Source organism: Canis aureus, chromosome 30, assembly GCF_053574225.1.
Source record: "Canis aureus isolate CA01 chromosome 30, VMU_Caureus_v.1.0, whole genome shotgun sequence".
NCBI classification, from domain to species: domain Eukaryota; kingdom Metazoa; phylum Chordata; class Mammalia; order Carnivora; family Canidae; genus Canis; species Canis aureus.
This window is the reverse complement of record NC_135640.1, coordinates 32041152-32056963: the sequence shown is the minus strand read 5'-3', so window position 1 is coordinate 32056963 and position 15812 is coordinate 32041152. Positions and strand designations below refer to the sequence as shown.

Here is a 15812-nt window from a genome sequence, read left to right as displayed (position 1 = left end):
GCTACCTGCGAGCTTCGGTGGCGGAGTTGTGTAGTCATGGCACGAACCACGATGCTTAAAATGTTATCTTGCCCTTAAAGAGAAACTTTGCTGACCCCGTCCTAAACAAAAAGCATTGTTAGTGATTAAAATCCACCGCCAGTGAACACGCAGTGGAAGGATTCAAGCTCGCTGTCCTGTGTATCAATACAATTTTTTTTTAATGGAAGTAGAGGGACCTCCTGTTTACTCATCTGTCATGTGGGATGATGGCACTGTCTCGTGAAGCTGTGTGTGTGTGGGGGGGGGGGTGTAGTAAAGGACTTAGTACATGAGAAGCTGCTAGAGCAGTGCCTGGCATTCCAAGCACTCAGTAAACGGGCATTCTATATTCATGTATAACAATAAATTTAAATAAATAGAGAAAACAAAGACTTCCCTCCCAATTTATTTTGAAATGTGCTGTAAACAGTGTGAAATGTCCCTTTAATAGCTTCTGGCTTCACCAGTATTGGATGACATGACAAATACTCCTTCATAGAAGGTACAAGTGAAACAGAACCAGAGGGGCATTTGGGATCCTTCCCTCCTCACAAAGTGTGGTCGCATCCAGACGCATCTCTTTTTCAATAGAACTGGCCGAAATTTCTTGGGAGTGAAGTGTCCAAACCACTGTTCATCCATATTTCCTGGATGATTTGCTCCCTGCGCTCAATCCTTTCTGCCAGCTCCGCAGCTTCTATGGAACTGTAGACGGGATACGAAGTCCTACAAAACCCAGACAGTTCCCCTGGAAAGTCAGAGTCCGAGGAGTCCTCCTCCCCCTCCTCATCCTCGCTGTCTTCTTCAGCCTTGTCACTTTCTGGCACCAAGGGCTCCCTCGCCAGCTGCAAATCCCTGAGGTCCTTGACGCAGGACACTCTGATGACCAAGGCACACAACGTGAGTGCCAGACCGATGCAGACACTGGACACGAAGAGCAGGGCTGCTCTCTCTGGGTGGGCTGTGGGGGAAAGGACAGGTCAGGAGTTGGGGGAAGCTGTCAGATGTCACCAATCCAAAGTCCCACAGAAGCAGAGGTCTGCCCGAACCGGCAGCGAATGCAGAATGCCAGTCCCGGGCAGTGTCTTTGAGACCATCCTCACCTATCTGATCCTGTACCCTCATCAGTTAAAAAAAAAAAAAAAAGGTTTTGAGCATAGATAGTCAATGTGGGTATGTACATTAGAGGACACATGGCAGGGGACCTCAGCGGCTGGACCCCCGGAGTGCAAACTGTGATGTGCTACTCACTAGCTGTGTGATTCGGGCCAAGTTATGTGACCCCTCTGTGCTTCAGTTGCCCCACCTGGAAAATGGAGCTAATAGCAGCTTCCTGTTATACCATTAATTCCTGTAACACTCTCTGTTTCCGGACACATAGTAGATGCTCAATAAACTGTTAGCCATCAGGAGTAAATTGTGAAAAATCAATTTATAAAGTATATATATATATACACACACACATATATTTATGTAATTACTAAAACAGTAGATGTTAGCAAAGCTCTGTTTTTTTTTTTTTAAGATTTTATTTATTTACTCATGAGAGACAGAGAGAGAGAGAGGCAGAGACACAGGCAGAGGGAGAAGCAGGCTTCCCGCAAAGAGCCTGATGTGGGACTCAATCCCAGAACCCAGGATCACACCCTGAGCCACGTCAACCACTGAGCCACCCAGGCATCGCAAAGCTCCTTTTCTTTAGACTAAAAAATAAAAAGTTCTGGTAGTTTTTCCGACATCCAAATGATGGTATGATAATAATAATAATAGAAACAATGCTAATTTGTACTACATAATCAGGTCTGAGTCCTTAATAGGTTTAATCCTTATATTAACCCAGCACAGAAAGGACTGTGCATTACTCCCCCCATTTTTTAATTATGCACCCCTTAAGGGGTGAGCACTCCCTCTCTGGGAAATAATGATCCAGCATACTCCCTCAAAATATGAAATAGGAGTTGGAGATGCCTGGGTGGCTCAGGGGTTGAGCATCTGGCTTTGGCTCAGGGCATCATCCTGGGGTCCTGGGATCGAGTCCCACATCAGGCTCCCTGCATGGAGCCTGCTTCTCCCTCTGCCTGTGTCTCTGCCTCTCTCTCTCTCTCTGTGTGTGTCTCTCATGAATGCATAAATAAAATATTTAAAAAAGAAAAGGACATAGAAGTCTGAGTTCAAAGGGATGTGTCTTGGGGAGGGGCAGCGAGGTGTGTTTGTAGGGCTACTAATAATGATAGGTTTTTCCTAAGGGTCCAGTATTTTGAAGATTTGGTCAAACACAGCCACGCATCCTTTGCAAGACAAGGAAGGGCTGTTTTCCTTTCTGGGTGAGGAGGAGGAATGAGGATGAGGCTGACACGTGGGAGTAAGTCATTAAGCAACAACACAAAATGATGGGAAGACCAGAGGCTCTGAAGCAACCAGACAGATGTTTCTCCTTCTCTGCCCACACATCACAGCCTCCGCTGGGAGTGGACTCATCACTTCTGACTTCACTCCCCCTTCTTGTCTCTTTGGATGTCCCCTTCTTCTCCCTGCTGCACCCACCCCACCCGCCCCAAGCCTCCCAGCCTCTGTCCTCCCCAATCTCCCCATTCTTGGGGCACCCTACTGTTGGCTCTGGAGGCAGCCACTTCCCTCTCCTCCTGCCCCCCCAGAAAACATAAACCTTGAGCCTCATCAACAGCCATGCCTGCGGCATCATCTCTGTAGCACTGTGGGTGGGGAAACTGAGTCCCACCTGTGTTCTTTCCAGCCCCCCACAGTTCAGGACAGGGCCAGCTCCAGAAAGACTCCCATGATGGTCTAGCTCCCGAGAAACCATCCCCACCCATGTTCCTCCTATCCTCTGAGAAGCTCGGGCATTCCCAGCAGCTGTGCAGTGGGCCAACCTGGTCCTCACCCGCCGGGGACAGAGGAGGGCTCAAGATGTGGCTCTGCCCAGACAGGCAGGCTACCTTCTCCTTCCTTCCTCCCTGCTTCCTTTCTTCCTTTCCTTTCTAAGGAATCTAGGTGAACTGAATTAAATTAATCACAATCCTTAGGGTAAGACACATCCTCCTCATCAGTCACTACATGGTCCTCCTACTTTATGTTGGTTTATTTAATGAATAATTTTGAATTCCATAATTGGCACCTCTCGAGCCTTGACAACAGCCTGTCCATTCCCCCTCCCAGCTTCCCTCTGACAAGGTAACTACCCTCTGAACTCCACAGTCATTACCCCCCTGCTTGTGTCTTTATAAGTTTACTGCATCTCTATATATTCCAAAAACATTTATGAAAAGAGTATAATGTCACAGATCGTGTTTGGGACCTAATGTTTTGGGGTTTTTAACTTAATATGCTGTTGCCTTATTGTCATTCTAGTTCATTGTCCTGACTCTACTGTAGCTTTATTCATTCACTCCCCTGCTGGGAGATATAACCTGGCTTATTGTCAGGTTCCTACCATGTGGGCGCCGTAGCCGGCACCAGTCCTATAAATGTCCCTCATGTGCACATACAGGTGTTTCTCTTGGGTCCTGACCTAGGAGGGAGTTGGGTGATGTTTAAGGGATGTCAGTTTTAGGAAATATGGCCAATGGTTTCCACGGTGGCTGCAGTGTCAGAGGAATCCTGCAAATCCACATCTCCTTCGAGCACCTGCTAGGAGCAGATTTTTAGGTTTTTTCCAGTCTTCTGGGTATAACATCGTATCTCACTAGGGTCTTGAGTTTCATTTCCCCTGATCCTGAATTACACCTCTTCAGGTGTCTACCTCTTCAGATGGTTACGTAGTCTCTCGTCTCAGCATGCTGGCTCAAGTCAGGTACCCCCCTTTCTTTGTGTTGGGTTGTTTGCACTTCTCCTCTTACAGAAAGATTCTATATAGTCTCTATATATTCTTAAAAATAACCACTGGACAGTTTATATATTGTGAATATCTCCTGGCAAGTGGCTTGTATTTTCATTTTCATTAAGATGCCTTGCGATTGAATAAACTTATCTGAAAACCAGGAATGATACCTCTGCCCTACTCCATTTCCTCCCCACCCCATGCCCCTTTCATGCATCTTCCCACTGTAGCCCCTGCAATCTTTTTAAAAATGCACATTGGACCACATCACCACCCTACTTGACACCACTAAAAGGCTCCCCTCTTCTCATAAGCTAAAAATCAAATCTTGACCATAGCCTACAAAGCTTGCTAGGACCCAACCCCTGCCCTCCTCCCCAAGTTCAACTCCAAAGGCATTCCTCCCTCCATTTCTGTTTTCCTGCCACACGGGCCTCTCTCCATTCCTCATGGGAGCCAGATGGCTTCACACCTTGGTGCTTTTGCACGTGCTGATCCTTCTGCTTGGAATATTCTTTTATCCTCTTTCGTTTGGACCTCTATGCCCCCACCCCCAGGTTGGGCCAGGTCCCCCTGTCAGTAGGTCTCATAGCATCTGGAATGTCACTAAATCGCTGAGCATGTTTTGTCCTTTCTCATCCCATAGAATGAAAACTCCATGAGGGCAGGGGCCCAATTGTCTTGTTCTTGACCAAATCCCTAGCACCCAGTGTAGAGCAGGGATTACACAAACACCTGCCGAGTGCATGGAAGGAGGGGTTGTGGATCTAAAGTCTGAGGCTTGGTGCCTTGTGGGTGGAGATTCCATAATGTCCATTAGCTTTCTTCCTCTCTCCCTCTGCTCCTGGGAAGTAAGGGTCTGGATTCTATTGCATGGAGAGCTTCTCACGTATCAGATTCTAGGTGCCTCCTGGCTCAGGTATGCCTCCTGCCAAGAGATCGGTCTCTAGGCCACGTCTACACCATGAGAGCCAGTGATCAAAGACGAAAAACATGGCAACTCTTAGCAAAGCCCATTGGAGCAAGGCTTCCCAGTCATCTGAACTCAACTCATTCGAAGCCACAGAATCACCAGGTCTTAGTTTGATGGAAAATGAAGGTGAGGGGCCTGACCCTCCTGAGGCAGCCGTGTCACTTGTCCAAAGCCACCATGGGGCTGGGACCTCAAGCTCATGCCCGGGCCCTCTCCACAGCCCCCCTGCTTTACACTGGGGGCACATCATCTGTTTTTCCAGAATCAATTGGACCACTTTAGGCTTTCCTAACCCCTTTCCTATCTATGTATTCCAGAAAGATAGAATCTTAAACAGAATTCCAGAAAGATAGAATCTTAAACAGAATCTTAAACTATGCTATCTATAGTGTTTTCACTCCAGCCTCAGCTGGTTCATCACAGGGTTACTTGAACAACTTTAATTTCATCAGCCGTAGTAAGTTCACAGGAACCTCTCTAAATGGAGGCCTGTGGCCTTGAAGGCTCCTTGACCCTTAGATCTCTGGTCTGGAGCCAACATGAGCTCCAGCTCCAACTTACTGTGTCCAAATAAGACACCGAGAGGCCAGGGCCAGGGTTCCACCTCCGGGGGCCCTGCTACTATTGGGGGAAAGCACAAAGTAGACTGGGCACTGGTCTGACAGTGCTGATGGATGTGATCATAACTTTCTGTCACGGAACCAGAGATTAGAGACCGTGGGAACACATCAGAATCCACACCTATGTGACAAGGCGGTGCTGATTTCCAATCATCCTCCCTGACAGGGGATCATGTAACTCTGACTTTGGAATGTGTTATTATGCTTCTATTTCAATGTGGGTTTGTCTGGTGGCCTAGAATTCCTTTCATATAAAACAACGATGCCTCCGCATCTCAGGAGAAGCTCTGCTTTCTGACCCGTGACCCCAGCTACCCTAGTTACCCCAGGTAACCCGTGCACCCAGACAGTCCACAGCAAGCTCTCCCAGGGGGCCAAAGACAGCACTAGAGGCAAGTGACAGAAATATTAGGACACCAAAGTCATGCTTGCAGGTAGATGTGGGCTAAACACACAGAACAAGCAGATGTCAGTGAAATACTTATTAGGTAGAGAGAGTCAGGTTCTGAGCAAGATTGTCCAAATAAGGCTCCTTAAGCACAGTCTGCTAGGGTCTGATAGCTGAGCCAGCTAACAAGCTGCCTTCCCCAAACCCAACACACACACACACACACACACACACACACACACTCCTTTCTGTTTCTCTAATTTCAGAATCTTTCTATGGGCTCCTTCAAACCCATGATCTAGATTCTAGAAGGATCAAGGTCTACATGGTTAGGATAAGGGTAAAGTTCAAACATGGCTAAAACAATGTCTCACTATTGGGGACAGTTTTACAGGTCACTGAAATGGCCAAAAGAGAAATCTGGGTGTCAGAGACCCCTGGACATTCTCATGCCCATTTTGCCAACCCCTGTGTTCTAAAATCCTGGGACAAGCTCCTTGGTTTTGGTTTCCAGTCCACTTGTCCCCCATGTGTATGTGACAGTGCCAATGTGTCAAAGCCACTTGTAGCCCGATCTGGGGAAATGTCCTTTTGGATTCACCCAATCTACTGAATATGAAGCTGATTTTTCCAGAACCTGCCCTGCTCACTCTCAGCTCCAGCTGCTCCTGGTGGTGGCTTCTTCTTCAGACAAGCCTCCTCCTCATGCCTTTTGGGGATGGATGTGCCTAATCAATCCTCAATAAAACCAAGTAACAGGCTATGAAGTCCTTGCATTTCTTTGACTACCTATAAATAGCAAACACAGGGTGATAATAAGATGCAGGACAGCTCATGACACCACATGAAGATTCATCATCTACTCATCTATTAGCTACCAACTGGGCATGCATCCTGTGCCCGCCTGTCCTGGGCCCTGGGTGTGACAAATAACTAAGGAACAAACATTTTCCCTTAAGATGTTAATGTCTAGCAGAGAGATGGGTGCTAATGAATAAATCCTTCGTATGATTTCTGGGAGTAATGAGTATGCAAAAGGACAGCCAAGGATGGAAGGGAGTAATTCAGATGACGTCCATCCCTCAAGATCCTGAAGGGCATCCTTTGTCAGAGAAACCAGAGCAGGGGTCTTGGATCTGCTGAGTCTGAATCGTGGCCTCGCTGGTGTCCACACTGTGGCCTCAGGCAAATGGCTCAACTCTTAGGACCCTTAGCTTCTCTATGTGCAAAATGGGAGAAGAGTCCTCTTGCTCAGGGTCTTTGCTATGGACTAGATTGCATCCCCCCCAAATTCATATGTTGAAGGCTTACCCCCCAACATATTTGGAGATAGGCCCTATATGGAGGTAATTCAGGTTAAGTGAGGTCATTAAGGGTGGGTCCCTGATCCAGCAGGATCAGTGTTTTTATAAGAAGGGATGCCAGATGGGATGCCTGGGTGGCTCAGCAGTTAAGCATCTGCCTTTGGCTCAGGGTGTGATCCTAGGGCCCTGGGATCGAGTCCCACATCAGGTTCCCTACATGGAGCCTGCTTCTCCCTCTGCCTGTGTCTCTGCCTCTCTCTCTCTCTCTGTGTCTCTCATGAATAAATAATTTTTTCAAAAGAAAAGAAGGGATGCCGAGAGCATTCTCTCTCCCTATTTCCCCCTCCTTCCTTTCTTCCCTCCCTCCGTCCTTCTCTCTTCCTCTCTCTCCCTTCCTCCCTTAATCTCTCTTTCCCCCTCCTCTGTCTCTGTCTCTATCTCTCTATTTCTCTTTCTCCCTCTCATATGAGAAGGCAGCTGTCTAGAAACCAGGAAGAGAACTCTCACCAGAAACTGACTCTGCTGGTACCTTGATTTCTAGCCTCCAGAACGGTGAGAAAATGAATTTCTGCTGTTGAAGCTGCCAGCCTACAGTGTCTTGTCATGGTGGCCCAAGCTGACCAACCCAGTTGTCAAGAAGAACTGATGAGGCCCAGCATGGCCACAGCTCAACGAGCAAATTCATCTTTGCTTCTGGTTAATCATTATTCCCTGGAGGATGTTCATGATGCTTCTCCTCCAGAGGGCAATCCAGAGACTTTGAAAATATGGGGTTATTTTTGACAATAAAAATCCTTACATCTCTGAACTCTGATAAGGGTGGCACAGAGCTCTTGGGCTTCCACTGCTGGGTGACCAGGATATTCATGGGGTCCAGAGTGGGGAGCCCTGTTAGAAAGAGTGGTGGGCTGGGAGATGCAGAGCCTGCCAGAGAGCAGGTGTGGGGGAACCAGAAGAACAGAACATTAACAATGGTTATGTTTAAGCCTTGAGATGAGGGGGGAGTTCTATTTCTTGCCTCCTTCCTGTGTTTTCTACCTCAGGCACACTCCACTTTTATACATAAGGAAGGGAAAGACCTCATGCATGTTATCAGGAACAGCAACAAATGGAAGTGTGCTTGAAGTGATTTGAAGGGTTCTCCCTTCAAATTTTTAGATTTTTAGAGGAAGCCAACAATGACACCACAAACACTCAGGAAGACTATGGATGTGGAAAGACGATGGAAGCGCAGAGGATCCCAAGACTTTCGATCTCCTGTGTTGGGCTGTTTCTTTACACCTTTATTTTCCTCTGAGGAAGGCCCTGGCACGCCATGAACAGTAATGCCATAATGCAGTATATTAGCACCAATCTAACCAAAGGCCTCAGAGGTTTTGGCCTCCCTGAACAGAGTCAGGCGTGCATTGCCGAAACTTGCAGAGTCGACACTTCAAAAATCCGGTCTACGCTAAGGTGAGCAGACAGGGCAGGTGAGGAAAGATGGTAGGTGCCATCCCCTCACTGACGAGCAGTTCTGGCCCTGCAGGTAAGGAGGGCTGCTTCTGACTGATCCTTGGGGGGAGGATTATCAGGGAAAACTTGGCAACCGTGAGAAGTAATGCTGGTGACTCAGGAGGGGACGCTGCCTTTGCAGAGCATGACCCATTTTGTTTACTAAGTGATCTTTTAACTCCATTTTCTTCCAGCCAAGGGTGGGATTCAATAATCCTCTGCCCTTCCCAAATTTTGAGAGCTGGGGAATGCATTCCTCGGGTTCCTACTTTTCAAAGCAGAAAATACTCATGGAACCCAACTCCTGGGCGTGTGACTTTATCTGTTTGCCTCCTCCCCATGTGTGTTCTCTCGTGCGTAGCCTGGCTGGAACGGTATCTGAGTCCAGGCCTCTGTTTTCCCAGATCTTAGCAAGCCCCCAGCTGCTGAGTCAAACTTAAAGTCCTTTTTCTTTAGCTCTTATAATTAAGCATTACATCTGTTAGTAAGACCTCAGTAAAGCCGTTAGCATTCTAGGAAGCTTCGATCCATTGACCTACCTCTAATGTAAGCAAATGCTGCCAGAGAATTGCTAACAATAACTCCATCTTTCCTCAGAAGCGTCGGTTCCCTTGGGTCAAAGTTTATACCTGTTTCATAACAAAACGCAAAACCGATTAATGACAACTGTTCACAGTATGCCTTCTGCTCCCAGCCCAGGACTGCCATAATAAATAAAAAGTCACAGAAATCAAATAAATGGGCCTCTGACTGAATTACAGAAAGCTAAGCCAGGAAAAGCATTTAGTAAATAGTCTCTGAAAATATTAAATGATACCAGGGATTTAGAATTTCTAAAATGTGCTGGTTCCAACTTCAAGGGCCACTCATCCACCCTACTACAGAAGGGGACAAATGGATTTTCCCATCCTAAGAGCAACAGACTCATCATACCTCTGGGAGGCATGATAAAGGTTTACCTAATCACAGAGCTTCTGTGTGTGCTATTGACCATTGATGAGATGGGAGGGGACATTATGGAGGGAGATTGTGCAGGGCTACTTTTTTGGAAATAACAGCAAAATGCAGGGCAGGTCTGGTTTCAGATGCCTGGTTACATTGCTGTGCTAGAGCTCAGTGAGCTCCTGATGGGCAGCCTGAGAGTTCTGGGGGCCCCATAAGATGTCAGGCAGGTCTAAGAAAAGGTGGCCCAGAGCTCTTGGGCCTCCACTGCTGGGGGACCAGGATATTCATGGGGTCGAGGGGGGAACCCTGTTAGAAAGAGCAGCAGGCTGGGAGATGCAGAGCCTGGCAGAGAGCAGGCTTGAGGGGAACCAGAAGAACAGAGCATTAACAATAGTTATCGTCAAGCTTTGAGATGAGGGGCGAGTTCTATTTCTTGCTGCTTTCTTATTTTCCACGTCAAGAATATTTAATCTTATACTTAGGGCCCAAAGACCTCAAATATGTAATAAAAGTAACATAAAACAACCTCTGAACACACTAAGTGCAATATCTTAGATGTTCTATAGAAACCTGGGAGTTTCCATCAGGAGCCCCAAGGGTCTGAATTCCATTCTAGATTTGATTAAAAAAAAAAAACAACACACACACTAACACACAAAAATGTTCATCCCCCTCCTATTCATAAGAGCCCAGTGAAAACCGAGGGTGGAGGTGGCATGTGTTTGGAGGCCCTCAGGTCCAGCCTGGGTCTGGCTCACCCAGGTTCCCGGTGGAGTCATCTTTCCAACAAGATCATCATATAATCCAAGAGCCCCAAATCTGTTTCTGAGCAGATCTCCTTTTCCAAGTGATATTTTGTTAAGAAATCAGAGGGGAATGGAAGGAGGATTTATTCCACTTATAATTTGAAACACAACACAGTCCGCCACCATTTGCAACCAATCGCCCCAGCACTGCCATTGTCGGAGCTGGTAACTCCAGCTCACCTCCTGACATCCCCTTTCATTCCAACCACTGGGCACCCGACTATGGTCACGTGGGGCTGTTTACCTTTACTTAAAGAGAAATGCTGGTAGTAAGCCATAAAAATTACCATATTCACCATCTTTCTTCTTCAAAGAAGGTTTTAGATTAACAATGGCTGGATCGATTGCTGTGAGTATGTTCTTGGGAACTAAAAACCAAAAGAGAAATATTTTAAACACATTGTACATTATATATATATATATATATTACATAAATAAAGATTTTATTTACTTATTCATGAGAAACACAGAGAGAGAGGCAGAGACATAGGCAGAGGAAGAAGCAGGCACCCCATGGGGAGCATGATGCGGGACTTGATTCCAGGACCCCAGGATCACGCCCTGAGCCAAAGGCAGCTGCTCAACCACTGAGCCACCCAGGTGCCCCTTAACATATTTTTTTAAGTGCAATGAGGATAAGATTTTTAAAAAATCCATTTTCAAATCAGTACATAAATTACTCACTCTGCTTGTCAGATACACTCACACACACATATATGAATGGTACCTCTGTGAGCATCAAATGTCCCAGAAAGGTAAAATTTTGGAGAACAAGTAAACAAGATACGGTATATCTACCCAATAGAATAATTAGCAATAACAAAGAACAAAGTCCTAGCACCTGCTACAACATGGATGAACCTCAAAAACATTATGCTCAGTGAAAGGAGCCAGACACAAAAGACCATACGTGGTGTGATCCCATTAATATGAAATATGCAAAACAGGTAAATGCATAGAGACAGAATATAAGTTAGTGCTTCCCTAGAGTCAGGGGTGGAGATGGGGAATGACTGCACATGGGTATCAGAGAACTTTGGGGATTACGGATGGGTTTTACAATTAAGTGGCCGTCGTGTAGCTAGCTCTGTAAATTTACTAGAACTCGCTGATTGTTTTTGCTAAATATGGGTGAACCTTAGGACATGTAAATCACAGCTCAAATAACACTATTAACTTTAGGGGCGCCTGGGTGGCTCATTCGGTTGAGTGTCTGACTCTTGGTTTCAGCTCAGGTCATGATCTCAGGGTCATGAGATCGAGCCCTGCGTGGGGCTCTGCGCTCAACACGGAGTGGGCCCCCACCACACTCCCAAGCTCTCTCTCTCTCTCTCTAAATAACATTTAAAAAAAACCAACAACACTGTAACTCTGAGCATAAACTTCCCTGAGATACAGTGAAACAAAATGACTGTAATCAACTGAGGATCCACCACAGATGTTTCCTGGATCCAACTTTGCTTTGCACCCACAGCTCTGAGTCCTTGCTTCCTTAATGGGCCTGAAGAGAATTCCAGGGCTGCGTGCAAGAATGATGCTCTAAGTATTTTAAGAGCAACAGAAAGAAGAGAAGAGGGCAGAGTAAAAGACACTTTGGGGAGATGGTTAAAGATTCTAGCAAACGGACCTAAAGAATAAGCCATCTCATCTCAAGATTCCCCTGGTAAAGTAGACGGGATGGTAGCACGTGGAGGGCAAAGCAAGAATTCTGAAGGGGGATCCCTGGGGGGCTCAGCGGTTTAGGGCCTACCTTCAGCCCAGGGCATGATCCTGGGGTCCCGGGATTGAGTCCCACATCGGGGTTCCTGCATGGAGCCTGCTTTTCCCTCTGCCTGTGTCTCTGCCTGTGTGTGTGTCTCATGAATAAATAAATAAAATCTTTAAAAAGGGGGGAGGGGGGATCCCTGGGTGGCTCAGCGGTTTGGCGCCTGCCTTTGGCCCAGAGCACAATCCTGGAGTCCCGGGATCGAGTCCCGCATCGGGCTCCCTGTATGCAGCCTGCTTCTCCCCCTGCCTGTGTCTCTGCCTCTCTCTCTCTCTCTCTCTATATATATATATCTATCATGACTAAATAAATAAATCTTAAAAAAAAAAAAAGAATTCTGAAGGCCAAGCGCACCATAGCCAGCCAGGAGAAGGGGTAGGAAACCAAATATTTTTGCTGCAGAAAATCATTTATTTTTGTTTGTTCTTTAGCCCAGCTGGTATCTGGAGAAGTGGCAACAGGAAACAGTGAGCCAACACACACCTCGCAAGTTCAGCTGAACTGAATTTTTTAAAAGAACTGATAAGACACCTTCCGCAGCAAGAAAACCTCATTTCCTTTTTCAAACTAACTTCTTTTGGGGGTGTCCCAGGATCAATAACCAGAGAGCATTCCTAAATGGTGCACCTGCCGTGCGCGGAGACCCTGGCGCCTTCGTGCCCATCGGCAGGGAGAGTCACACGCAGGGCTGTAAGGTGATGGTGACGGGAGGGGTGGAAGCTGTCCAGGGACCCCAAGGGACACCCTTCGGCTGAGCCCAGCACATCACTGATTCTGGGACCAGGGCAGCGCCCCCAGAGAGCTGAAATCGTGTTGCCACAGAATGCTTTCTGATGAAGCAGCCTCTTGGTCATTCTGCACCCCGAGAAGGACACCCCTGATTCCTCGGCAGGAGCAAGCCCTCCTGCCAGGGTGGCACCGCTTTCACACCTATCCCCTGGCTTGTTGTCAGGATGCAGCCTGCACCGGCTGGGCTCGCTGCAGATGCCAGAGGCCTTGCGGTCTGGGAAAGAGGAAGAGCTCAGAGAGGAAGGACAGTGTAGACGAGCTTTGCAGAATAACCAGGCCCTTATCAGACATCCCATTGCCGGGTGGGATGCAGGCTCATGTCAGCAAACGGCCCTGCTTGGGGGAGAATCTCTAAGAACTTGAAAATAACAGGTGTCAATGCACCTGTCAGATTCCTCCATCTCCTTGTTTCAAGGATGAAGATGGGGCTGGGGCGCAATTTACTACCACCCCTCAGACCTGCCTCTCTCCATTTTTATTTTTTATTTATTTATTTATTTTTTATTTTCTCCATTTTTAGATGCGTTTGTAAAAAGACCAGCGAACCATTATTCACGGAGCTCGCAATACATCGGGCCCCGGGCTCACGCTTAAACAGGACATTTTGTGCAGTGTCCACGGGGCCCCTGTGAAGCTGTGTAGCATCCCCATTCCTGCAGACGAGACAACTGAGGCTCCGAGACGCACCGCTCCCCTAGGAAGACGTGGCCCCTCCGCGCCTGGTCTTGCGCACACGTGCCCTCGATCTTTCCCTGATGCTGTGGGGTCCATGGGACGCTCAGCCTTTCGGGAACTGGATAGAGGATCGGAAAGATGACAAAGTGATTTCCACTCGGAAATCTGTCCCTGAGAGTCTGTTTAGGTAAAACCAGAGGTGACTCGCTGAATTGGGGCAAGGCACCCACCTCGACTTCTTTTCTTTTCTACTCCCCCGGCCCCCATATAAATCTCCTGTGCCAAGCGTGGGTCAGTGCAGATGTTAAGAAAGAAGTTTCCACAGGTTGAACGTAGCGCCCCAAAGGATTCTTCGTGTCAGAGACAAGCACGATGTCTCTGCTTGACTTCCCCTCCTTTTCAGGAGGAGCCCAGACTGCATGAGCACCTGCAAATCCTGGCACATCCCCATCCTGCCTGTCCTCAATTCTGGCACCTCCTATCTCGGTGCCCTCACACCCTGGCACCACATCCCTCTTGTCTCCCAAATTCTGTTACTACATCCCTCTTCTCCCCAAATCCTGGCACCCATTCCCCTTGCCACCAAATCCTGGCACCTGTTCCCCTTGGCCCTAAATCTTGGGACCACCATCCTTCCTATCTGCCAATCCTGGCACCCACCTGTCTGCCCCCTCTCCTGGGAGGAGCCGGGAGGCCCTACGCTGAGGTCCACGTGTTTCTGTGCCTCTCAGGAGTGACCAGGGTGGGGATGCTGGCCGTGCCTCTGTCTTGGTGACCCTGGAGTACTAGCGGCTGTGGACACGGAGAGATCCCTCCCTGCAGATGTGAGGGGCGGAGCTGAGTTTTCCTGGTCTGGCTTATCCTATTAGGAGGAAAGTCTGAAGCCAGCATGTCCAAGAAGTGAGGCTCGTGGTTAAGCTTGGAGGGAACACACACAGAGAGGGGACCTCATTTAGCAAACCGCTGAAGAGGAGCAGTGCAGTGATGCATCCCAGCCGGTCGGTGTGCCCTGCGCTGAGCGGTCTGACATTTGCCAGACGTGCAGCCTGCAGTGGGAAGAGCAAGAGGCCCACAGCCTGAATCACGCCCCAGGGCTCCGCAGAGATGCTGAAATCCTCTGCCCTGCCTAAGCCAGGTGGGAGAGAGAGCCAGGATTAAATGAAGCTCTATAAAATAGGGAGGAAGGTTCTTTTTTACTTTTTTAAAAAAATATTTTATTTATTTATTTATTCATGAGAGACACAAAGACAGAGAGAAGCAGAGACAGAGGCAGAGGGAGAAGCAGGCTCCCTGCAGGAAGCCCGATGCGGGACTCGATCCCGGGACTCCAGGATCATGCCCTGGGCCAAAGACAGGCACCAAACTGCTTGAGCCACGCACGGATCCCCCGGAGTGTTTTTTTTTAAATGCAAACTGATTATGTCCCCTGAGACCACTTGTCCAGGGCTCTCCACCGCCCTTGGCTAAAAGCCTAGCCTGCCCTCCCCTCCCACTGCCTTCACTTTGCTGACTACCCCCCACCTGGTCTCACTTGCTTCTAATGCCACCTCCCGCAGGAAGCCCTCCTGGTCCCCCAAGTCCCCAGGGGGGCAGAGATCATACTGCCCACTGTAATTTCCCCTGCCCCCCCACCATAAGGCGCAATCAGGGTTACTGTGGGTGAGGCATCCCTGCCCCGCTGCCTGGGTCATACTAGAGACGGATGGCATGTGTTCCTATAGAAATGAGGACTAGGGCAGCCCGGGGGGCTCAGCGGTTTAGCGCCGCCTTCAGCCCAGGGCGTGATCCTGGAGACCCAGGATTGAGTCCCACGTCAGGCTCCCTGCATGGAGCCTGCTTCTCCCTCCCTCTGTCTCTTATGGATAAATAAGTAAAATCTTAAAAAAAAAAAAAAAAAAAAAAGAGGACCTAGAGCTTGACGTCCAATACTTGTTCCTAATGCACCTCTGCCCCCCCACCCTTGGAGTGAGGTGTCCTCACCCCTGTGTGGACTTAGGAAATCTAAGCAAATCTGGGTAGAACAGCAAATCTGGGTAGAACAGCAAATCTGGACCAGCTGCTGGAGTTAGAAGCAGGGTATTGGAGTAGACATCTATGGGGTGGTTCTTCCCTGACCCTCTTACGTAGGAGCATCTTGACTTGGGTAGAGGCTTGGTTGGGGCCCTCTCTAGGAACCCATGTCACATGGTCTCCGTCC

At 48.2% G+C, this 15812-nt stretch overlaps 1 protein-coding gene across 12 annotated transcripts in view; it reads right to left on the bottom strand.

Annotated features, from left to right (window-relative positions):
* Positions 1-411: 411 nt before the first annotated feature.
* The window catches only part of EVA1C (eva-1 homolog C), a 79095-nt gene continuing 63694 nt past the window's right edge, over positions 412-15812 (bottom strand). For 8 of the 12 annotated variants that reach the window (XM_077879006.1, XM_077878999.1, XM_077879000.1 and 5 more), the window contains 3 exons: positions 10674-10754; positions 9175-9264; positions 412-982 (listed from right to left, as the gene is read on the bottom strand). In XM_077879006.1, the coding sequence (XP_077735132.1) occupies positions 606-982; positions 9175-9264; positions 10674-10754 (548 nt within the window). In that variant the 3' untranslated portion in view covers positions 412-605. The remainder of the gene's footprint in view (positions 983-9174; positions 9265-10673; positions 10755-15812) is intronic. The other 4 variants (XM_077879001.1, XM_077878996.1, XM_077878998.1 and 1 more) reach the window with 2 other exon arrangements.